The sequence below is a fragment of the Sinocyclocheilus anshuiensis genome, unplaced genomic scaffold (genome assembly GCF_001515605.1).
Source record: "Sinocyclocheilus anshuiensis isolate Anshui unplaced genomic scaffold, SAMN03320099.WGS_v1.1 scaffold881, whole genome shotgun sequence".
NCBI lineage: Eukaryota > Metazoa > Chordata > Actinopteri > Cypriniformes > Cyprinidae > Sinocyclocheilus > Sinocyclocheilus anshuiensis.
The window spans coordinates 1,862,220-1,887,850 of NW_015558695.1; the positions used below are offsets into that span (position 1 = coordinate 1,862,220).

Below are 25,631 nucleotides of genomic sequence, written 5' to 3' on the forward strand. Positions count from 1 at the left end.
TGGCCAAGCATGGTGACCCATACTTGGAATTAGTGCTCTGCATTTAACCCATCCAAAGTGCACACACACACCGTGAACACACACCAGGAGCAGTGGGCAGCCATTTTTGTTGCGGCGCCCGGGGAGCAGTTGGGGGTTCGGTGCCTTGCTCAAGGGCACCTCAGTCGTGGTATTGAAGGTGGGAGAGAGCGCTGTACATTCACTCCCCCCACCTACAATCCCTGCAACCTTTGGGTTACGAGTCCGACTCTCTAACCATTAGGCCACGACTTCCCAGTGGGAATATACTATATATATACTATTATATACTTAATTGACATGTGGTCACCCTCCAAAATTAGGATGTTCTTGCTCATCTGAATAACAAATATAAAAATATAAAAAAATCCAAAATTTGAAACAATCCCAGTGAAAAGAGGACTAAAATGCTGCTCATATATGTGAGAACTATCACATAGTTCTAATTAAACTATAGTATCTAGTAATGCTTCTGTCGGTAACAGGGTTGACAAAAATACGAAAACATGAGGAAGAAAAATAGTCATAAAATAATAAATGACATAGCCTGAGATGGCACAATACAATTTCTTGTCATTTTAAGGTGTCTTCATTTCATGGATATTTAAAAAATGTTTTTTATTTCCAAGTGGAAAAGGCACAGATTTCATGGAATGACCCATTTACTGTCACTTTTGATCACTGTAATGCATCCTTGCTGAATGCAAGTATTGGTTTCAAAAATAAATAAATAAACAAACAAATAAATAAATATTGATGACCCCAAACTTTTTAATAGTACTGTAACTGTATCATGGTTTTCACAAAAATATGAAGCAGTTTTCAACATTAATAATAAGAAGAAATGTTTCTTGAGCAGCAAATCAGCATATTATGAGAAACATTTTTGAAGGAAATATTTTTTTTTTACTTATTTTAAATTGGAATTATTTTAAAATTAGTTATTTTAAATTGTAGTAATATTTCACAATATTACTATTTTTGCTGTATTTTTTGATCAAATAAATGCAGCCTTGGTGAGCATAAAAGATATTTAACAGGTTCTGCTAAAAATATTTTAGTTTTTATCTGCACCAATTAATCGGCAAAAGCATCTCATTTCTACATGTTTTTAACTCTAAATATTTTGGAGAGATGATGCAATACATTCCCTACTGTGAATTGTTCTCCTGTGGTCAGCAGGACTATTATTTCCAAAATGAACAGAGGACAAATGTCAGTTTATCCGAATAAATGTTCTGTCTGGATTTACTTTATCGCTATCCGAGATGTTGTGGCATCTCATAGTAAGCGGGAGCTTACGATGTGACCCCGTCTCCTTACAGACACCTGCTTGCTGGCAGTGTGCCTGCTCTCAAATTGGCAGCTAATTTTGGTTTGTCCCATCATTCCTTAGGGACTAAAGTAACCTGACAGGCTGTTTGTCTACAGGCACACAAAGCGTCTGTTAAGTCGGTCCTCTCGTTGGCTGGCATGACCGGCGCTCTGCAATTTTCTCCCTCTCTCTAGTTTTGAGAATTGCCATCAGGCCTTGAAGTCTTTGCAATTAGTAATTATCAGAAAGCAGTGATTGCATCCTTCCCTTGCACCCTTCTTCACCCGCTCTGTCTGCCAGCCTAGTATCATCACCCTAGTCACTCTGAGCTGAGTTTGACTCATTTTTCTTGCTGTTTGACAGTGACGATGATGAGAAGCCACTGAAGAGCAGCCATCAATTGTTCACAGACATCAAAGCGAATGATAGCAGCGAGGACAGCTCTGTGATGTCGGACGATGACGACTGCGAGTTCAACGAAGACGGGTCGTTCATCGGCGAGTACTCGGGGTACAAGCGTAGGGTGTCCACAGAGGTGAACGGACACGCCCCGGTGACTTCTTAATGCTGGTTCAACCTTAGGAACTTTTAAACTATTTTACAGGGAGAACGAGAAGTTTGTTTGTAAGATGTGCCATGAATGTGCCTATGTTTTGCTTTTGTGTGAGTGGCCACTTCTTTACAGTATTAATATGAAGGGTGATGACAGGTTATAGTCCCGGCCAACATGGAAATTATGCCATCATTTACTCAGCGTTTCAATCTGGTACGACTGACTTTTTAAGACATTTAGTAGAATGTTCATGGTGCTCTTTTCTTACAATAAAAATAAATGGTTACCAAGGACTGCAAAGCTCCAAAAAAGGACAAAAATATGTCTATACCCTTGTGAAAAAGTACACGTTATCATATTTTAAAAAAGTACTTACTATGGAAATAATATACTTTAAAAGAATACTTAAGTGCAAACTGACTGTAATGGTTTGTAATGGACACTTAATTATGTTCTTTGCAATTAAATAAAATGTGTTTTAGTTTAAATTTATATTAAATCAATTTAAATTTAAGAGTGTTTCTTGACCCACTCAAGTAGTACATCTTTATATGTAATTTCAGAATTCTGTTTTCTTTGAAATATGGTTAAAGTGTACAGTTGAAAATATTGACAAGCATTTATGGCAAACTAAAATATACTTTAATGTAATTTCTTTTGAAACTTGTTTGTCATGTATATCAATATATTTGTAATTACACATTTGTAATGATAAAGTTGCAATTAAATACATTTAAAACATTAAATGTAATTTTAAAGAAAATAAAATAATTTAACATGCACTTTTAAGATATGAAATACACTACAAGTGCACATTTATTACAATTAAGCACATTTCTTTTTCACAAGGGTATTCAAAGTCTTCCATACAATATGAAATTTAAGTCATTGCTCACTGATTATCTGCTGCAACTCTCAAATCTCATTCACAGTTGCGCATATTCAAATATGTCACGACAAAACGTATCAGGTTTTATATCAATGATGGAAGAAAAAATAAGTCGTACAGCTTTACTTGACAGTGAGTAAATGAAGACAGAATATACATTGTTGGATAAGCAAATAATTTAACATCATTTTTGGTTTTATGAAACATTATTTGTCCAACAACAAAACAATCAGGATTGCACGGTTGCGGTTAGATTAGGTAACGTTTTCACTATTCCTGCTGAAGAAGAAATAAATAATTCATGGCCTGTCACAAAACTGATATCTTGACAGCACAATTTTCGGTTACATGTTCGCTTGTGTGGGCAATCACGTAACCTCTCTGCACGCCTCTCAGCAAGATACTGACACAATGAAACAAAACAATTATGTTCTGACTCTTCAGTATATCTACAAAAACATATTTCTGTTTAAGCACATATTTGATTAAAACTGACATTGGTGCTGCCATGGGAAAGAAATCGGCGAGAAAGGTCAACACTGAATGGTTAGATCCCATAATTTTCTACTTTCACTAATATGCAAGAATATGTTCTAGTGCATGCGAGCAATACCGCCATAAGGGGGATTATGTTATCAATAATGTACTAAGATTGCCTTAGCTTCTTTAAACTTTGTGACTCGAGTATGATCAAGTCCTTCAATATACTTTTGGTGTCTTCAGCAAATCTTTTACATTTTGTAATTCTGTTTTGCCTCCAAAATCCATGTTCTTAATAATATATTATGTCCGGACCGCAATCCAATGTAATGTCAATCCAACTTGAAATCTCGCTAACATATTTATTATTACTGAGAGAGAGAGAGAGAGAGAGAGAGAGAGCCCTTCTGCTGATATATGATATGCAATGTTTTTTGTAAGTTCTTTTTTCTATTTTTAGAAATATTTAGTTGAGAGATTCCACTGTAGAGACTGTTTTATTTTTAAAATGCTCTTCTGTCCTTGCACTGTATATATACAGTATATATCTGTAGATAATATTTTTGTAAGTTTTTCTTTTTGCATTTTTCTTTTGCATTTCATTCTGCCTGAAATATTGCTGATACTAAAGACTCAGGAGGTTTTGTTATAGAATATTCTGTGCAAAATGTTCATCCTTGTATCTTCAGACCTGAAAAATGTTTACTCCCACATTTGCTATGTTTTGCTATATTTGTCATGCACAACACAATGAAATGTTGACTATCACAACACATTTTGGTACAATGAACCTAAATGATTTCAGTGTTCACAACAGAAACACACAGGGCAATAAAAATTACTTTCAAATAAGTTATAGAAACATTTTTCAGTTTATAGAAATATTTTGGCTCTATATAATAGAGATTTTTTTTCATTATTAGCATTTAGCAGTTTGTGATTCCAGCACAACTAGGAAGTATGCATCAGAAATCCAGGTAAACTGTTTCCTGTAAAGGAGTTGTGGATAAAGATTTTTCCTTAGTAATATGCTGACACACGTTCTTATGGAGAGTGCCATATGACCTTTGACCTTGCGTGTCTCCACAATACAGCGGCACACCAATTAAAAGACACACAGTGGTTTTGAGGGCACAACCTCTACAATTAGAGCCAGTGTTAAAGCACATCCTGATGGGCCTGAACACATCCCATTTGACTGGGAAGAACTAAAACATGCATAAGAGGGTCAGCAGATCAGGATCATTACATAAAAAACACACTGGCCAAGACTCAATGAAGTAGACAGTAAAATGGCTTGATGATTGTTTGGCCATTCAATATTATTTTGCATATATTGGTATACTTTTGTAATAGTGTATAGATCAGAAATCTTCAAAAGTGGGTGAAATTTTTTTTTTATATAAAACAAAACAAATAATTTCAACCAAAGCTATACTATATATCTAAAGTTTCAAAATGTTTCATTGTCTATCTCACATAAAAATATATCAAGTAAAATTTAAATATGACGCACAGTATGTACAGTAACAATGTACATTAAAGTGCATCATAAAATACAATAAACTTTAAATTCAGCACTCAATTTATACAATGTTTCTCCATCTCGCTATAAACCAAGGAGTCCTTGTACTGAAAAATCTTGGAGACCTCGGTAGAGAGTATATATATATATATATATATATATATATATATATAGTCACATTTAATTACATTTCTGAGTCCAGGATGAAAGTCCAGGATGAAAGAAATTCTGCTGTGCTTCAGTGCACAAATACTTGATTTACTATATCAAGCTGTCATGGTAACCTCTGCCTACTACAGTGTCTTAGACTTTTACTTTATGGCAATTTAATGATGTTTATGACAACTGAAATAAGGCAAAATACCTGCTATGGACCTTACTTAATTTTTTTAAATCACAGAAATGCTTTTCCCTTCATCACAAATCCCAATTTCAAAGAAATGTCCAGGGCAATTTTGCAATGTTCTTGTTACCCTTAGAGGTGACTCATTTCTCTTACAAACTGAATATGCTATTGGAGAAGGAAGCTGTCAACAGTAAATCCACCCTACAGTTTCTACGGTCAGACTGGAATAAGTGTCAAAGCTAAATTCAAAAAGAGAAATATATTTAAAAAATAACCATTGCATGCTGAAAAAAAAAAACGAAATAAGAAACAGAAATGTCAAATATGTTTAAGATCTTAAAATTTGTCTTAAAATACACTATTGGCTTTAAAAAAAAAATCAGTAACACTTTAAGGACCAATTCTCACTATTAAGTAGTTACTTATTAGCATGCATATTACTAGCATATTGGCTGTTAATTATAAAGCACATATTAATGCCTTATTCTGCATGACCATATTCTAGATCCCTTAATCATACCTAAACTCAACAACTACCTTACTAACTATTAACAAGCATCAAATTAAGAATGTATTGAGGCAAAAGTCAGTTAATAGTGAAGAATTGGTCCCCAAACTAAAGTTTGCCCCAAAAATCAAAAAAGTTATTAGATTTATGCTTAACAACAAACTGTTTGCTAATAGGGTAACAAAGTGTGTATATTCTATGAAAATAATTATTATACAGGATACGTATATTTCTACTTGTAATTAAGTGTGTTATTTGTAATTATTTGTGAAATACTAGCAATTTCTGAGTGAAAATGACCTCAGTTGTATTCAGCTATTCAAGCCATGTGAGTATCTGATCTCATGCAGACTTTGCAGGTGAATTGCCCTTCTTCCATTCAAAGCTCTTCAAGATTAAATAGGCATCCGGCTATAATCAGATGACTCCATGGCTAAAGCACTTGAAAAGCACCCAATGCTTACTGCTGAAATAAAGGTCATTCACAGCGATAATCCTTGCTTCGTGCTGGATTATTCTTTTATCCTTTCTAAAATTGCTTTCTCTGTAGAGCAATGAAACCCACTAAACAACAACAAAAGATTGTCCCGGCCCCATCAGTAGATCTTGGCCTTGTCAAAATGAATCGTCTCATCCAAGGCTATCAGATTCAACGTGTAACACATAGGTAAAGTCCATAGTGAACCACAGTGAGCACGTGAGGTCAGTTCACCTGAATTATACATGACATAAAACTCAACTTTGTTGACCCTTGTCAATAATATTTCCATCCATTTCCAGTTCTTTTGGTGATATGCTTTGCTCAGTTGTTAGGGATGTAATTGACTACCGCAGACATGTTTTTAGGATTGAGACAGACTAAATTTAGATTTTTGTTTTTCTGAAGAAAGTGTGTGCTTGGGGATTGGGATTATTTTGTTTGTTTCCTCTGCAAGGTAAAATTCAAAAGTTTAATATCTTAGAGAAGTAATAGCACACCTCTCTTCAACAAGTCTGCCAGATGTTTTGAATTAGAACAATCAATTAATGTCCTGTATGAGATAAATGATTCACTTTTGATTCAGTTCATTTCAATGATTGGTCAAACCAGCATGAATCAGTAAGTCACAAGTTGTCATTTTGAGTTGAGACCAACTAGATTTTGATTTTAGTTTTTTTCTGAAGAAAATGTGAGTTGTGCTTTGGGATTTGGATTATTTTATGTCTTCCTCTGCCAGGTCAAAATCTAAAGTTTAGTAATTAGACAAGTAATAGCACACCTCTCTTCAACACATCTCCCAGATCTTTTGAATCAGAGCAATCAGAATCAGAACAATGTCTGATATGGCATGAATGAATCACTTTTTATTCAGTTCATTTCAATGAATTGTTCAAAACCAGGCATGAATCATCAAGTCACAAACTATTTTGAGTTTGAATCAGTCAGTTTTAACAAATGACTCACTCAAGTGACTCAGAATAGAATAGTTCAGAATAGTTTGAAACTCTTACCATTATTATTTTAATAAACGTGTTAGGTAAGTTACTCTAAAAAGTAATAAATTACTAGCTACTAATGACATATTTAATAGAATAATAAGATTACTGTACTAATTAGTCTAAAAAGTAATGCATTATTTATTACTAATTACTTTCTAAAGCCCATAGTATTTCATATAGATTTGTTGGTAACACTTTATTTTAAGGTGTCCTTGTTACATGTTACATGCACTTACTTAATAACAATAAATTATGCATTATTAAATGCAAGTAACCCTAAGCCAAACCCTAATCCTAACCCTAACTATATAGTAAGTATATGTAGTTAATTAATATTACTCAGCACTTAAATGTACAATTACACTGTAACAAGGACACTTTTAAATAAAGTGTAACCGAATAAGTCTATGCAGTCTACAGTATGTAATTACATCATAAGTAACTAATTAAATTACAGAGAGGTTAAGAGAAGTCCCTTACTTTACCTTTTCACAGGAAAAACAAATACAGTAATTAATTATTAATTACTTAGTAATGCATTTGACCAACACTGCAATAAACAGGAAAAATTAAGCTTACAATTTTCAATATATCACACAGAAAAAGGATATCTTCAGTGTAGCAAACTTACTCTATGTACAGTCAGTAAGACAGCACATTTTTTTAAAGAAATTTGTACTTTTATTGAGGAGAGACTTCAGAAAAGAGTGATATTAACATCTAGCTGGACTGTTTGGTCAATTAGAATACGGAAATACATGGTCAAGCTTGAGTATTTGCTCTCATAGATGCCATAAAACAAGTATGGCAAGCTGTCTAAAAAGAAAGCACCAAGGTTAAGGAAACTTGTGAGCACATAGTCCATCCACTGTGAATGGATGCTGTGAAAGCCCTATAGGAGCGTCAGGTACAGGAGGTTATGTTTACCACACATAAAGCTGTAGTTAAAATGTTCTGTCCTGAACCAATGCGCAGTGGCCCTCTCTTCGGTCAACACAAACACTGCTTTCACACGTCGAACATAAACATAGACTCTAACCCTGACCCTAACACCATTAGATTTAGACGCAGCAGCTCTCAAAGCTTTAATAAAGAAAGAAATCAGCTTGTACATAAAAACACCAGGGCTTGCTGAAGACGAGGTTTGATCTACCAATTGTTCCAGACAGCAGCAATGCCGTCACAGAGTGTGCAAGAAGGTGGAGGACACACGCTATGGAGTTTTTATTAATAATGAACGCGTAGTTCACGGGGAGGTAAAATACGACAGGTGTCATATTTCACGATTCCTGAGTTGCTTTGTTAATAAACAAGACTTTTAAGAGAACTATTCTCAAACAAAACTGTCAAGTTGTCAAGTTCAGTGAGAAAACATAGTGACTATTGTATTTGTTCACACAGCTGCAGAATATGGTTGCCAGTGTTGTTTTAGAGTCCTAAATTTAGTTGGGTTCACACATAATAAACAAAGATAACAACCACATTTTAGAACCAAAAGTCTTAAATTGTTAGGGCTTACAACCACATTTTCGGTAATGTGTGACAGATGAACTTGTGCCTTAATTGGACTCATTAAATAACAGCGGGTCAGTTGTAATAAGACTAACTGGTGCTATGAAAGTTGCCATCTTTGATATTTACTTTGGTCATATGTTTACAGATGATATTCACTGCTATAATTAAACTTAAAGTAATTTAAGTACTGATACTGCAAGATGCTGCACTACCAAATATCGAAGTGGATCAGCATGATCATCTCTGAGGTTTATGTAAATTGCGCTGATAACAGTACATTTTAGAGATCGGTCTTCACAATAATAAATTCACTTTTTTTCACTAATATTTCACTAGTTTATTCACTAATACTTACCATCATTGGGGAACTACATCATTAAACCAAAACTTTTTTTTTTTTTAAATTAGCACCAAACTAATGCACCTTTAATAATTGGTTATAATAAATAGATATACAGTAAATATGAAGAGTTCATTTGCAAAAATCGATTTTATTTTTAGAAATCACGTTTTTGCGCATTCCAAGTAATAGCCTATCAATCAAACTGCAGTTGGGTTGTTTTGATTAAGTAATAATAACGTCAACAAATACAGGTAATTTACTAAATTAAAGTTCATTGAAAGTATGTTTTTTTTTTACATAGCCTATTAAAGGCTTGTTTTATAGCAAAAGCAGATAACTCCAACAGTTGTTTTTGGCAAAAGCAGATAACTCCACATTTCATGTTTTAGAGTTTAAAAAAACACTCGTTAAATCTTTGTAATCTCCTCAGATGACAATGTAGATGCCTAACAAACGTTGTTGTGATCATAAACTGTATGGATGTGATTACACGCAACACACGGAGCTTTTCTCTCATCATTGTAACGCGCTGCTTTTGCAAGGTTCCGTGAAAACGTTTCAGCTTTTATTTTCCTTTTTCGCCTTGAAGAAGATATCACAGGTTCATAAAGTTCGTCGAAATTATCCATCCTCGATCACTTTTAGTCAGCTTTGACGAAACTCCTCTCAGCTAGCGCATCTTTTCAACGTGTAAGTAGCCTTGTCACCTGACCTGAATACAGCGCGCTGATTCGCTAAAATGGACTTATCGGCTTCTGCTCAAAAACAACAAGGACGCTTGTCGGCTTCTGCAGTAAAACGTGAACTCGCGATGCCATGAAAGTGGACAAAACCGGCTTTTTTGACAAAACGTGTTTAGGGTTCAGATCGGGCTATATGTGGAGAATAATGCAGGGCAATCAGCTCATTTTTTTTTTCTTTGAAAGTGCCGTTTATCGGTTTTTGCAAATGAAGTGGTTACAAATGTCGAGATATCTCTAAATAGTGAAAAATGAGAAATCAATGATGGTGACAATTGTGACTGTATAAAATAAAATAAAATCTAGTGAGCTGCCTTGCTGTCTATATAGGCTGCTGCCTATGAAACACATAAGAATATATTTTGAAATGTCTGTTTATCCATACAATGATGGTCAATGGGGACAGTGATGTTTTGGACCCCACTGACCTTCATTTTTGGACTGAAATGGATTTTTGATCTTCATTCGTCAAAATATCTTCTCTTGTGTTCTGTCAGACACGTTTGGAACAACATGACAGTGAGGAAATTATGACAATGTTTTTGGTACAGTATCCCTTGAATGGATGTTTTCAAAGACCTTTCCTTGTAAAAAAGCAGCATACTTTGAAAATAATACTTATTAATAATACACTTTAAAATATACTTAAACTGCATCTAATGTTTTTGGTCACTTGATTGCATGATATTTGCAGTTAAATGGAAATACATACTGTTTTAATTTACATTAAATGCAATTAGATGAATTTTAGAGTGCTTTTTTGACCCACTTAAGAAGGAATTAAGAACATCCTTATATGTAATTTCTTAATTCTATTGTGTTTGGAATATGGTTAAAGTGTATTGCTGAACATACTGACAAGCATTTAAACTAAAATACATTCATGTCATTAATGTATAAATTTGTAGGCCTATGTAATGTATTTCAATATACTGTATTTGCAATTAGACAACTGCAACTATGAAGGTGCAATTTGGTACATTTAAAATATTAACATAAATGTAAAATGAAATCAAAACGCATTACAGTTCAAATATAATCAAGTACATTACATATGCTTTAATATGTATCTTAACACATCACAATACGTGTATTTCTTTAAAGCATGGCAAACTATTGTTAAAACATAATGACATATAATGTACTTTAAAGTAAAACTTTTGATTTGACTTTATTACAAAGTGCAGTCGAGTTAAGAAACAGTCATGAAAGTGAACTCTCTAAGTCTACATTCATATTATAGTATCTGCAAGCACAGTTTTTTATATATAGGCCTACTTAAAAGTGTTGAAGTACTCTGCAAGTGCACATTCAATACAATTAAGTGCACTTCTTTTTCACAAGCTGTTTCGATGCATTAGAATTGCCTCCTCTGCAAAAGATGCATGATAATGTCTCGGAATCTGGTATCTAGAAGACATCATTCATAAGCTTTAAATCAGGAGTGCCTGTAATATCTTAAAATGCTCACAAGGTTTAGGAATAGAGCCTGGGTGACATTTAAAAGTGTCCTACAGAAACATCCACGTCCTTTGAGGATCTTAGTCCCTCTGTTCTTCTGCTGGTCCTGTTCTCACATTAGACTGAAACTTAATTTGTCTCACTAGAAAGGCAATTATGCACGCCTGTTAGAAGTCATTACTTCCTGGTACAACACTTTAGATAGTGACTGTGCGATCGCACATGTCAGCAAGCCAATCAGAGTGAACGCTGTGGCATCAGCAGGAACAAGGAAACTCTCAGTCATGAAAGAAATAATGAGAGCCGAACGATGTTAATAAGCTTACATAGCACGACTGGGTAATGGAGTGAGAACCTCTGCTATCACTGTGTTTATCGCTCATTCAGTATTCATGAGGTACTTCACAGTATGGACAAGCACATGTTGTGCATCTTTCACTGCTTTTGGATACACTAAAGGCTAAAAGAAAACAGAAAACGATGTTTTGTTAAATAGGCCTCATTTTTGAGAAAAGAAAACAGCCACAACTTAATAAATAGCATGAATAATGTGAAAAAACTTTTAATCCATGGCCACGATATCCTCACCTCCAACCACACCAGTGTTAATTTAGTAGCCTTGATATACTATTATTACTATTTGATATAACTATTATAGTTTTTGTTAATATTTTCAATTCTATTTTATCTAGTTGTTGTTTTTTTTTGTATTTAGTTTTTGTATTATGCTATATTTTTGTACTTTCTTAAAGTATTTTTCATTTTAGTAAACACTTTAGTAATTTAGTTTTTAGTGTTTTTGTCATTTTTGATCGTTTTAGATTAAAAAAAAAGTATTTCTGTATAGTTTGTTTCATTTTCAGTTTTAGCTAATTTAGTATCTAAATAAATAAAAAATAAAACTAAATTAAATTGAGAAATGCTGTTTTGACAACTATCTGAAATATTAATATTAATTAATATTACATATTAATTTTTGAGGTTTTAGTATTAGTTATAGTTAACGATAATAACCTTGCTAATAACCTTGCTGTACACATGTGATCAGTCTTCTAGAAAAAGCTGGGCTAACCATACCATACTAACAGCCAAACCCTGACCGCCTGAATAAGCCGCACACCAGCACAGTCCACCTACTATATGCAAATATTTGTTGGGATTGAATAAAAAAATGACCATTTTATAGATGCATCCAGTTTGCCATGGAGAAATACAGACAAAAATGAAAAATAATGGATAAACAACTTTGAGTGAAGTGGCAGAAGTTAGTAAATAAACTTCATGCATCCAGGCCAGTAGGTGTCAGTATAAAGTCCATTACTGCTGAAAAGAAGTGCCAGCGAAAAATAACTGAAACCGCGCCTTCAACTGCACACTCAGATCCTCTGCTTTTACTTTGTAAAAGTTTTCAAAAGTAGTGTCTGCCCGGAGAATCGGAGGAAGCGGAAGGAGATGTCGATTCCCAAGGTGGTTGGCAACAGCTGGACTGTGAATGGACAGGAGAGTGTGGAGGGAAGTGACGGATCAGGAAATGAACTAGGAGAGATGGAAGTAGATGGCGGGATGTATGAAAAATGGGAAACGGCTAGGAATAATAAACGGAAAAAGAAAAGGAAAAATAAAACAGATGAAAGTGACTCAGACAGGGGATCGACTGTGGAGGAGAAGCGGAGGGAGGAGTATGTGGTTTTTGCAAAACTTGTGGACGAAGGGGACTCGTTTGGAGGTATGAATCCAATACAGCTAACGAAATCTCTAAAACCAACGAAATTGGTGAAATAAAGAGTGCTAAAGTAGCTATTAAGAAATGGAGCACGGATGATTATGTGTAAGGATGAAAGACAGCAAGGGAACGCAATCAAAATGAACATAATAAATAGAAAGAAAGTAGAGTGTTCTATGACTTATAGGAAATTCACAAAAGGAGTCATTACAGGGGTTCCGGTAAACGTATCAGTTGAAGATGTGAAAAGAAAGATAACAAATGCAAAATTAAATGAAGTCAGACGTCTAAAAATAAACAGGAATGGAAATACACAAGACAGTCTCTCGGTTATGATCAATTTTGATCTGGAAAAACTCCCGGAAAAAGTGTATATTGGATTTATGTGTTATGACGTGAGGTTATATATACCCCCTCCGATTAGATGCTTTAAATGTCAGAGATTTGGACATGTGGCGGCGGTGTGCAAGGGAAAGCAAAGATGTGGTAAATGTGGTGGAGAACATGAGTATGGAAAATGCCAAGAGGGCCAACCGCCAATAAACACCAAAGAAGAAGAAGAAGACGACTAACTGAAACCTTCAAACTTTTATTCATCCTTTAAAAATGAGTCCCAAGTTAAGGAAACTAAATCTTATTAATAGAAGCATTTTAAATAAATTGTTCACCCAAAATTAAAAATAGGTTGAAAATTGAATCACCCTCAGGGAATCCGAGTTGTTTTTTTTTTGTTTGTTTTTCAGTCAGAACACATATGGAGAAATTTAGCATTATCACTTGCTCACCAGTGGATCCTCTGCAGTGAATGGGTGCCATCAGAATGACAGTCCTTAATGATGGATTTGTTTCCTACAAACATGCACTTCACAATCTGTTAATTGATGGGCTGGAGTGGTGTGGATTACTTGTGGGTTATTGTGATGTTTTTATCAACTGTTTGGACTCTAATTCTGATGCAACCCATTCACTGCAAAAAATATATTGGTGAGCAAGTGATGTAATGCTGAATTTCTCCAAATCTGTTTCCATGAAAAAGCAAACTCGTCTACATCATGGATGGCCTGATGGTGAGTACATGTTCTTTAAATTTTCATTTTGAGTGTTCCATTTTGAACTATTCCTTTAAGTATTTGCAGCAGATTTTCACAGAGCAACCGCTAGCAAATTAACAAATACTAAAGTTGCCAAAATGTTTTTGGCTAATTAAAAATACTCCACAGCAAGGGGCTGGATGGACGAGCCAATATTCCATTTTAATGTGGTCACTCTTAACGGGACCTAATGAGATCTGACGATGAGAAGATTACAAGAAAAAGAGTTTACTTCAAAGTGCCTCAGACACTAATGTGAGAGGAAAACGTTCTGCTACGATATATCCTACAATGAGATGTGAGTGTTCAAGTCTGAATACATGCAGGCTTTTTTGATATTTCATGCAGCGTTTGCAGATAACATTCATTAAAAATGCATGAAGGCATCAATAAACACGATCATTTGCATATGACGCAAAGCACAACTTTTGATCATTATATTTGGTTTATTTGACATGGCTGTGGTTGGCAAGGTAAATGGGGAAAATAAAATAGATCACACAAAATTGCATGATCGAACATAAAACAGAAAAGATAAATGGTCAAATAAATAATTCTTGTATGACTAAAGATCCGTAATGTTGATTTTTAGTGTCTTCAGAATGCGGACTTTGGATTTTTTTTATTTATTCATTTTTTTATGAGCTTATAGTACTTTCAAAATGCACTTCCTTTCAGGATTAGCATTGCTAGAGTATTTTTAACACTTTTAATTTGTGGTCTAGTTTTTTAGACTCTGACTAGCAACCTTTGGGTTCAGAATAGTTATGGAATAATTTGTTATATATTGGAGAAATGTCATGATGATCAGAGGAGGGAAAGGAAAACAGCAAAGCTGAGATTTAATCAAAAAGATTAATAACAGATTGGTCGGCTGTGTTTAAATCTACTGCACTCCAGCCATTTTAATAGGATCAGAGACGTGGGGATTCACTGCTTGTAATGTTGAGGTAGAATAAAATGCAGTTAATTGCACCACTGTCGCCCATTAAAACGCAGTAATGGTGTCTGTACAATCTTCCCCGCAAAGCTCTCTCCGTCAAAAAGCATTTACCTTTGAAACACAGCCTTTATGGTCTCACAATAGCACCTATAAATGATTCAGTCCTCTGTCTGGCACTGAAATGCCCACATGAAATGTCTTAACTCTGCGGAACTCATCCAATAAACATTGACTGAAATAAAATAAAATATATATAAAACTTAAACTTTATTTCAACTACAGTACATTTCAAATTTTTTAATTTCTATTTTTTTCATTCAAGTTGAAGTACTAAAATAAATAAAACTAACTCATTGCTAGTTTTACTTGATCTTAGTGCTGCGTTTGACACTATAGATCATGACATACTCATAGATCGATTACAAAACTATACGGGTATTCAAGGGCAGGCTTTAAGATGGTTTAGATCCTACCAGTCATCTCAGTTATCACCAGTAAAGTATGGAGTGCCACAAGGATCTGTCCTAGGTCCTCTGCTATTTTCAATATACATGTTGCCCCTTGGTAATATTATTAGAAAATATGGGATTAGTTTCCAATGTTATGCTGATGATACTCAACTATATATTTAAACAATGCCAGAGAGTGTTAAAGATGTAAAATTATCACCAGTAAGGTATGGAGTGCCACAAGGATCTGTCCTAGGTCCTCTCCTATTTTCAATATACATGTTGCGCCTTGGTAATATTATTAGAAAATACGGGATTAGTTTCCACTGTTATGCCGATGATACTCAACTATATATCTCAACAAGACCAGATGAAACTTCTAAATTATCTTCTAAAAATTTAAAAGATTGGATGACCAATAAATTTCTCCTATTGAATTCAGATAAGAGATATTACTTATTGGACCAAAAAACAGTACACAGAATCTCTTGGATTACAATTTTCAACTAGACGGATGTACTGTTACTTCCAATAAAGTCAAAAATCTGGGTGTTATATTAGACAGCAACTTGTCTTTTGAAAATCATATTTCCCATGTTACAAAAAGAGCATTCTTCCATCTTAGAAACATTGCCAAGCTACGAAACATGTTACCTTTTTCTGATGCAGAAAAGCTAGTTCATGCATTCATGACCTCTAGACTGGACTATTGTAATGCACTGCTAGGTGGTTGTCCTGCATCTTCAATAAACAAGCTACAGGTAGTCCAAAATGCAGCGGCTAGAGTCCTTACCAGCTAATTATGTCTCTATTTGTTTCTCTGTTTTCTGCCATGGCATCCCGTGGTAACTAGGAATTACACAAGTTTCAGTCTGGAACCAGCCCTTACAAAGACCTGAAATGACCGAACACCTGAGAAGAGATGATGCCAACCCCTCAGAGGACCTCAGATGATGCCAACCCTGAAACAACATAAACTACCAAATATTGCTACAAGTTTGATTGCAACATATAATCATTGCTGTTAACAGTGTTCATCATCTGTTTGATTACGTCATTAACTGAATTTTACCGTACATTTCTGCCATATGTACATCAATTTGAGATAGTCACCACTGACAAGCTACTGCTAAATATATTGTAGAAACTTAAGGTGCGTCCCAAATCGCGTACTTATGCACTAATCTATGAAGTTTTGTAGTATAAATAATGTGAGTAGTGAGATCACACTGAAAATTCCAAAAAGAATACCCGGATGATGCACTTAAATAACCGAAAAAAATGAAGTGTGGAATGTTGGACACTTCATGCACTCAATTGTCACAGCTTTAATTACGTACCGAAGGGGGAGGGGCTATCAGACTCCGATTATGAATGACAAAGTAACCTTATATAATTCATACTATACATGGTTGAGTACATAAGTACATAGTGTCTGCATAGTGTATAGTGCATCATTTGGGACGCAGCTTTAATTTTCTGTAAAGCTGCTTTTGAATTGAATTGAATCAATGACACTAAAATAACACTGCATGTAAATCTGGATCAAGCTCTTACACATAAAACATATTACTTATAAAACTTTTTATCAATTATATAATTATAATTGATTATTTACACAATGGAGAGAAAATTATGAGGATTAACAGAATGGAATGAAAGAGCTAAAGTTAACAATTGCTTGATGAGGGTTGAGAATATACATGAGGACATCAACTTGAAGTTAATTCTTATCACTTTTAACCATCTTTTGAAATTTTGATATAAATACATGATTTCTCTAATTTTATCAAATACGATGGATGTTTTAATTTGTTGTCACTTCCTGGAGGATGCTATCATTTCATAAATAACCTCAACATCTGCTGAAACCAAAGTAGTAAACTTGTGAATTTAATATTTCATCCTATATATTATAATTTTACTGCGTGGTAGGAATTACTCATGATTCTCAACCTGTTCTGTAAATGAAAAAAGTATTGGGAGAAACATTAGGAAGAATAAGATGATAGGTCTCTCGAAATTAATTGATCTTTATGAAAAATTTACATTTAAATGTAGCAGTCATTCTCAATATAATATCATAACATCATGTCTTCCAGTAAAGATTAAACCAGAGAGATCTCTAATAGTCTTTAGAACTAATCATAAGGAGACATTATACAATAGTTCCATTTAGTTCTCTTTAATCTCACTGGTCGAGTGCATTCCAAGAATACTACAGGTGCATGTCAATAAATTAGAATGTCGTGGAAAAGTTCATTTATTTCTGTAATTCGACTCAAATTGTGAAATTTCCATGACATTCTAATTTATTGAGATGCACCTGTATATTTAGTACACCACCGGATTAACATTCCACTGTTTGCATCACTGCACAGTTATTTCTTGAAAATACAGAGTTATTGAAATCATTTAAAGGGCTCTGTGTTAATACCTCAGATTTAAATATTCTATGTTCTATACACCTACTTAGGACTTCCAATGTAATCATGAATATTCAATGATTGCTTGATGGAGAACCCACAAAAGTCTCTTTGTTGAGTATTCTCTGGTCATCCATTTCAAACGTGTGAGGCAATAAGGAAAACATTACAGTAGTGACACACTGTACCCAAAATACCTAGAAAGAACAAATCTCCTTATGGTAGGTTGACACATTAAAATGAGTCACTGTGAATCTGTCTCTGCACACATGCTGCTAACAAAGCACTTTAAAATCTGCCACCTTTGCTCAGTAAAGACTCATTTTGCATCACACTTGCAACATCAATAGACTGTAGAATGTTAATTCGAAGCCTTTTTACAAAGAATTGTACATTTATTACCTTTTTTCAAAGTATTATCAAGCCATCTAGCTTACTTTTCGAACCATGCTCTACTTGTTCACCCAAAAACTCACCCTTGGACCAATGAGTGTATTTCTTCATTGGAACACATTTGGAGAAATTTAGCATTATATCACTTGCTCACCAATGGATCCTCTGCAGTGAATGGGTGCCGTCATAATGACATTTTTTCTTACAAACAAAGAGCTTTTCTCTTCACAAGACTCTTCACAAGACTTGTGGATTACTTGTGGATTATCACAATGTTTTTATCAGTTGTTTGGAATCTCATTCTGACGGCACCCATTCACTGCAGAGGATCCATTGGTGAGTAAGTGATGCAATTTCTGCAAATTTGTTTCAGTGGAGAAAAAAACTCATCTACATCTCGGATGGCCTGATGGTAAATACATTTTCGGCAAATGTTCATTTGTTGAACTACTCAAGTTCATATAGGGCTTCCCAAACTAGGGTTCGTGAGTCCCTGATGGTTTGTGAGGGAACTGAAAAGGGTTCACGAGTTAATGAAGTTAATAATTCATTAATTAAAAAATTTGCGAGCTAATAATTAATTAATGAAATCCCAAAAAAGTACAAATACATAATTTTAAAACAAAAAGACTGAAAATAAAAACTGAACATGCTAATATGTTGTTTAATTATTCAGATATGAACTTAAAATCTCAGATGGCACTTCTAGTAAACATTTTAGGTCAAAGGGGTTCGGCTGATAAAAATCAAGACAAAAATGGCAAGAATCACTGAGCTAAAGAAATTCAACAAAGTGGCATATCCCCTAAAACCTTCTCAGTTATATAACGGTCACCTAACTTTTAGATTCAACTGACTGACTGCTTCTTGTACTAGTGCTTCTGTTCAGTCTGTAGAGCTACTGAGCTCCGGTTAAATCAAGCAGCATGAGAGAAAACCAGACATGTGGGCTGCAGAAAGGCGTTTTGAGGAAGCGTGCCGTTCTCTCTCTTCTTCTGAATAAGCTGTACCGTGAGGCATTTCTGAAAAGCTTTTAGCGTTGATCAACCCACTGGAGCTATTTATTCACAATGCCATTTGCTGAAGGCATCTATTTGAATACACTATACATTTTCATAACTGTCTATACTGTAGTTGAGCATCAATGTAGATCAGCATTTGTCACCTGATGTACTTACAGCCACTATAAGCTAGACTGCACGACAGTCCCATTCGGTTATCACACTGAATAACTGTTGTTCACAAACTACTTTCCCACAGATTTACTCTGGAACACCCAAACCTTGCTAGAATCAATCGATGCAATGCTGTTATGTGTGTTTGTGCTCACTTGTGTTGCCAAACTAAAGAGTCAGATCAAGGCATTTTACAAGGCATATACAAGAAGTAGGTCTGACATATTCTGATTTGATGTGATGATTTATAACCACCAACCTTGTTTTCTTTTCAGCTATGGTTCAGAAATTATTCTAGCTGCGTCTTATGTTTGAAATAGATATTTTATTTATGTTTTTCTTTACATTGCAAAAGCCTGCAATCAAATCACAGCTTCAATGTTATTGCTGTCTCTGGTTTATTGCATAAGTACAGCTATTCATGAAATGTTTTTTTTTTTCGTGTTATAAATCTTTTCAGAACAAATAAAATCATACAAATTCATTTGTAATAGCTAACTTGTAAAATAGTTATGTTTCTCATTAGATTGGGTTGTATCATAGTTTTTAATGTTTTTTTTTTAATAATTCTCTTCTGCTCACCAAGCCTGCATTTATTTGATCCAAAATACAGCAAAAGCAGTAATATTTCTATTTAAAATAACTGCTTTGTATTTGAATATATTTTAAAATGTAATTTATTCCTGCGATTTCAAAGCTGAATTTTTAGCAACATTACTCCAGTCACACGATCCTTCAGAAATCATTCTAATATTGTAATCACTACAAGAATTGTTTTTTAAAGGAGCTTTTTTTTTTTTTTGTATTTACAAAAGATGCATTAAATTGATCAACATGACTTATATAAATTTACAAAAACTTACATGATTATATAAATGACTTTATTAATTGCTATCCTCCATGTGCAGTAATTTCAGCTGTGCAGAACTCGTAGATTCTGGCATTTTAAGAAGACATTCAGTTGAATGCTTTCTCACACTGTAAAATCCAATAGTTTACCTTACTTAGATATAATTAGTTATCTTTACTTAGTTGTTATACTTACTCGGTTTTATTAAGTAACAGCTAATTTTAAGGCGAATGAAACAACTTGCTGCAATGAGTAACTCTTACTTAAAATATTCAAGTAGCCACAACAAAACCGATGACATTAATACACCAGTGGGAGGCAGCAGTGCGCTAATGTATTGCTACTGTGCAACAAAACAACAGAAGAAGAAGTACGGAAGGTTAGAGAGCATGCGCAACAAGCAACGTTTTTTTGAATTTGTGCGCCGAATTTGCTGAGACTGCTTGCATTTTTACCACTGGACAAAGACTGATTACTTCCATGCTTTTTTTAAGTAAGGTTTACTAATTGGAATTTACAGTGCATGCTTTTCGCAGTACTTCCCATAGGTGTTGCCTTTTTGGGCAATTTTCACAGACTTTAACGAAACTGTTCCCACAACAACTCAACACCTCAAACTTTTATCAATCAATAATTCTCTTTTCTAAACATTTACCATCTTATTTTCAAACCCGTCCAACCCTTTTCTTCTTATTTGCCAGATTCTTAGTGTCTTCTCTTGATGTTTGCAGATGAAGCTGATTTCTGTTGTTTTCTGTTCAATGAAGCTGCCTGCTGAGCATCTGTTTCTCAAACTAGAGACCCTGAAGTATTTGTCTTCTTACAAAGTTGTGCATCTGATTTCTTTTGCTGTCCTGGTTAAATCCGGTTTGCTTTCTTCTTTCAAGACATAATATGCATACTTTGCGTAGAAAATAGCCTTGCTTAAAAGAACAAAAAACTGACAAATTAAAAAAAAAAAAAAAATTTTTGGGGGGGTCCATTTTTGGAATCAAAATCGAACGTTTGACATGTAAAATGTACTCAGTACTTCAGCAGCTGAAAAGGGCTTTGTATGTTATTTCCACACTTCATTAAGCAGCACAGCTGTGTTAAAACAATACGAAAGGTCTCATGAGAACTAAATTAGCGCATGAGAAAGGATTATGCAACACATTGTTATTTTACTATACTGGAGACAGTGTTGCTGAAAATGGGGCCAACAAATAATAATATGCACTGTATTTTTGATCAGTTAAATGCTACTTTGGTAAAAATACTTTTTAATTTCTTCTGGAAGCATAGTGAATCTGAACTTGAAAGGTTATGCCCCTGTTTACACAATTAAAATTAAAATTGAAAAAGCAAGGCACTATGATGAGTTCAACTGTTTTAATAATTGCTTCTGTTAATGCTACTTAGTATATAGCCAATTTGATTATTCACTGAATGCAAAATGTCTTGTTAACATCATGAACTATTGTCACAATAACTATATTTTTAGTTCAGGTAATGACCAGTTAGCAACAAGAATTTTCACTAAACAATTTATATGAAGTAAACACAATATTTTCTTCTGAAATAAAGAACCTAAATGCATTATTATTCAGACACACATGACCTCAGCAATCAAGACACAAATCTCTAACGGTGACAATCAGTCAACATCATCAAGTAAAAGATGAGCTGTGATGACAAAAAAAATAAAAAAACAAGAAAATGCAAAACCATAATTTATTCATGCTACAGGGCTTGCTGGGAGCTCACATAACATTAACAAGTCAAAACAGTATGTATGTATGTATGTATAAATAAATCAAATTATATTTATACTAAATTGTCTTAGAATTTTATATTATTTATATTAAATAAATAAAACATTTTGTTTATAGAACAAATTTAGGTCTAACATACATTTTAATGTAGATTCAAAGTATTTCTGTGACTCAAAAAGCACTATATAACATATAACATCTACTACGTAGATTCAAAGTATTTCATAACCTACTTGGATGAGACTGATTGTACAGTTGAAATATTTACAGTGCACATATCCTAGACATTCATGTTTAATTCAACAACCTTTCAGTTATTACATCAAGACAGTTCCACCAGGATGCTGGGCTGGGACTGGAGAGGGCCTGTTTGCTTATATCCTGCGGAGGATTTGCAGTCAGTTAGTACTCATGTGTAGACAATGGCTGGAAAGACAGAGTTATCTGAGCGGACGGGACGGAGACCTGTCGAGACTTACTGCAGGGGGTTCAAAGTGTAAATGAGGTGCCAAAGCCACTGACTGCAGCAGAAGGATTCGCTCTGTTCTGAGGAGATAGAGCCACAGGAATTAAAAGAGCATCTGTCAGACCGAATGAGACCCGAAAGAACGCTCTTAAAGCTGGCAGATGATTGTAAATATCCCTGCGGGTTTATGCCACTCTGGGCATTTTTAACCCAAACTTTTAAACCTGGAGAAAAACCTGGACGTACAGAAAGTTTAGCTGTGTGCTTGGACATTAATGTCCAATATTCAGGATGAGACAATGCTGAACCAATATCGCAACATAACTATCATGCAATATGTGATAATGTCAGAAAAATGAATACAGTGACAACACAAATCGCTTTTGTTTAGTTTGTAAGACTTTCCTTCATAAATAATCACAATTTAGCAGTGACATTAATTGTAGCTGTAAAATATATATTGGGGCATTAGCACTGAAAGTGTCCGAATAAGCAGAATGAGTTGTGGCATATGTTAATTAGAGATATGTTAATTGAAAGAGTCTGGGTTTCTTGATAACATTGCAACTCCTCTTAAAATCATCTTCACTAAAGATGAGTGTTATTTTACTGTTCCCCCAAAACTGACACTTAAATAAGGTTGTTAATAACTTAAAGGCATACAGGAGCTCTCAGTCCTGAACTAAAAACAAGGCTTCAATGAAAATCTCCAATAGTTTGTCTGTCAACACAAACAAATAATGCAGAAATATATAATAAAACTGTCAAACATGGAATGTGCATATCATTAGTATATTAGTACTGAATATAGTAAGAAAATAATTTTGGTAGACTAGGTTTCAGAAATGTCAATGCTCAAATATATACTGTAGATCACTAGATAAATGCATGTCATCCGTGTGGATCATTACAAGGGGTTTTCAGGTTAGAGTAAAAACTGTTACAGTCTAAATTAATATTTACATTGGAGTTATATAACGTGTTAATATATTGATATTATATTATTATTAAGAATATCTGTAATACCTCAATTCTCACTTTTAACTACCGTAGTTGCTTATTAGCATGCCTATTATTAACATATTGTCTGTTTATAAAGTACATATTCTGCATGACCATATTTTCATCCCTAATCCTACCCAATACCTAAACTTAACAACTACCTTACTAACTATTAATAAGCAGCAAATTAGGAGTTTATTGAGGCAAAAATCATAGTTAATGGTTTGTTAATAGCAAGTATTGGACCTTAAAATAAAGTGTGACCAGAATATGTTCTCTGTTATAATTATGCTTATCAAAGTAGGCATCCATAAACTTTTGCCCTTTTGTCTGAAATATAAATGCAAGCCTGTGCTACTGCATTAATAGACAATGGCGTTGAAGTGCATTAATTATTTATTTGTGTCCTTTTCCCTCAATACATTGTGAAAGTAAATGGAATGATCTATTTAAGTTGTTCATGTTAATTTATTACTGTTGGAAAAGTGCCAGAATAAATATACCCTAAAACTGTTAGACTTTGAGCACGCGAAACATGGTCATATAATGATGTTACAGTCTCTGGCATCTTTATTTTTAAACAATTTAACACCTAATACATCCAAAATGTTGAAATATTCAGTCTACTTAACTTTACTACAGTGCTGCAATCCTGTGGATTTAAGGTTTGCATTCTTTTAATTCAGGAAACATATCATATCCGTGACATATCAATCTTCTATTGGTTATACATATTCACCTGATACGAATTCGCAGGGCAGATTGTACCAAAATTGAAACGTAACAAAATTCACATGAGATGCCTGTCTCCTGCATTTTTATGTGTATGAATGGAAGTCAATGGAACGATAAGTATAGCGTGACCAGAATCCAGAAAAGAGGTGACTCGAGCGTTGGATCACACTGACAGCTCTGGGTGTTTTTATGTGACACAGAATCACTGTGGCAACAGGGCATTACAGAGTTGAGCGGCTTGATTTGCTTATACTGTAAGGTTGTTTTTGCCTTAAACCCAGAAACCTGCGAGTCGTGTCCTGGGGTTAGAGCTCAATGGTACAAGATTCAAAAGTCACAACATCTATCTATATAACTCTTACAAATCCTTTATTTTGAGACGAATTCCAACTCAAATCCATCCCAAGCCGACACAATAGCTGACCTCCCACTACTCTTTCTAGTCGGAGTGGATTCACTCTTGGTTTTATTCTCCACAGAGATATCTGCAGATAATGTCAACTCTCTTGTGTGAACATCTCTTGTAAGTGACACATCTATATCAGGATGTTGTTGGACGTGATTCTTTTTTTAACACCAACACAGGCTGAGTCCTCGTCAGACTCAGATCTCAGTGTCCGCAATACTGTCTAAACGTTTAAACAGGATTGGCAGACAAGTAGCCCATAAGAGCTACTAAATGGGTAATGGGTACTAAAGTCTCATGGTAGTGATTCAAAATATTCGAAATCCTCCAGGCGGTTTTTAACACCCTGCCTGTATTAACTCTTATGACCGTTGTGATATGGTTCAATAGGGTGGAAGGAAGAAGACAGGGTCGGCTTGCTGGGACGCGAGCTTTATTTAGAGTTCTCGGTGCACACAACAGAAAACGGCGCTCACTCAGCGCTTCCAATCTCGCAGTCAATAACTCATAACACAACTTGACATATGATTTCGTGCTTCTATCTCCCATCTCGCCGGGTGGCTCGCGTTCCCAGTCAGTCTCTCTCCCGATCATGTTCCAGGTGGCCCCTTTTATCCGGTCTCTCCACACCAATTACTGAAACGAGACACAGGTGTTTATCATTTGCGCTTGACCTACTTACGCACCGCTCGTCTCCTGCCTCTCTCTCCCGATGCAGACCTCGCTGAACTCGTTAAATCCAGTGTCGAGTAAAGTCGAGCAGCACCCAGCCGATCAAGCAATTCATCAACCCGCGGCATTGGATACGCGTCGAACTTCGACACAGCATTCACCTTGCGATAATCCACACAGAACCGAAAACGAGCCGTCCGTTTTAGGTACCAAAACTATCGGGCTCGCCCAATCGCTGTGGGATTCTTTTACTACCCCCATCTCTAACATCGCCTCTAATTCTGCCTGGCACTAAAACTATCGGGCTCGCCCAATCACTGTTGGATTCATCTATTACCCCCATCTCTAGCATTGCCTCTAATTCAGTCTGAACT

At 34.8% G+C, this 25,631-nt stretch overlaps 1 protein-coding gene and 1 long non-coding RNA gene across 2 annotated transcripts in view; both read left to right on the forward strand.

The window, feature by feature from the left end:
- The window catches only part of LOC107681408 (neural cell adhesion molecule L1-like protein), a 54,364-nt gene extending 52,200 nt beyond the window's left edge, over window positions 1–2,164 (forward strand). Inside the window, exon 26 of the mRNA XM_016477706.1 lies at window positions 1,697–2,164. Coding sequence (XP_016333192.1) covers window positions 1,697–1,898 — 202 coding nt within the window. The 3' untranslated portion in view covers window positions 1,899–2,164. The remainder of the gene's footprint in view (window positions 1–1,696) is intronic.
- Window positions 2,165–2,714: 550 nt separating this feature from the next.
- On the forward strand, window positions 2,715–23,506 carry LOC107681373 (uncharacterized). The gene is made up of 3 exons (XR_001633246.1): window positions 2,715–3,365; window positions 7,294–7,297; window positions 23,496–23,506. It is a non-coding gene; the product is annotated as an uncharacterized LOC107681373 (long non-coding RNA).
- Window positions 23,507–25,631: the final 2,125 nt, after the last annotated feature.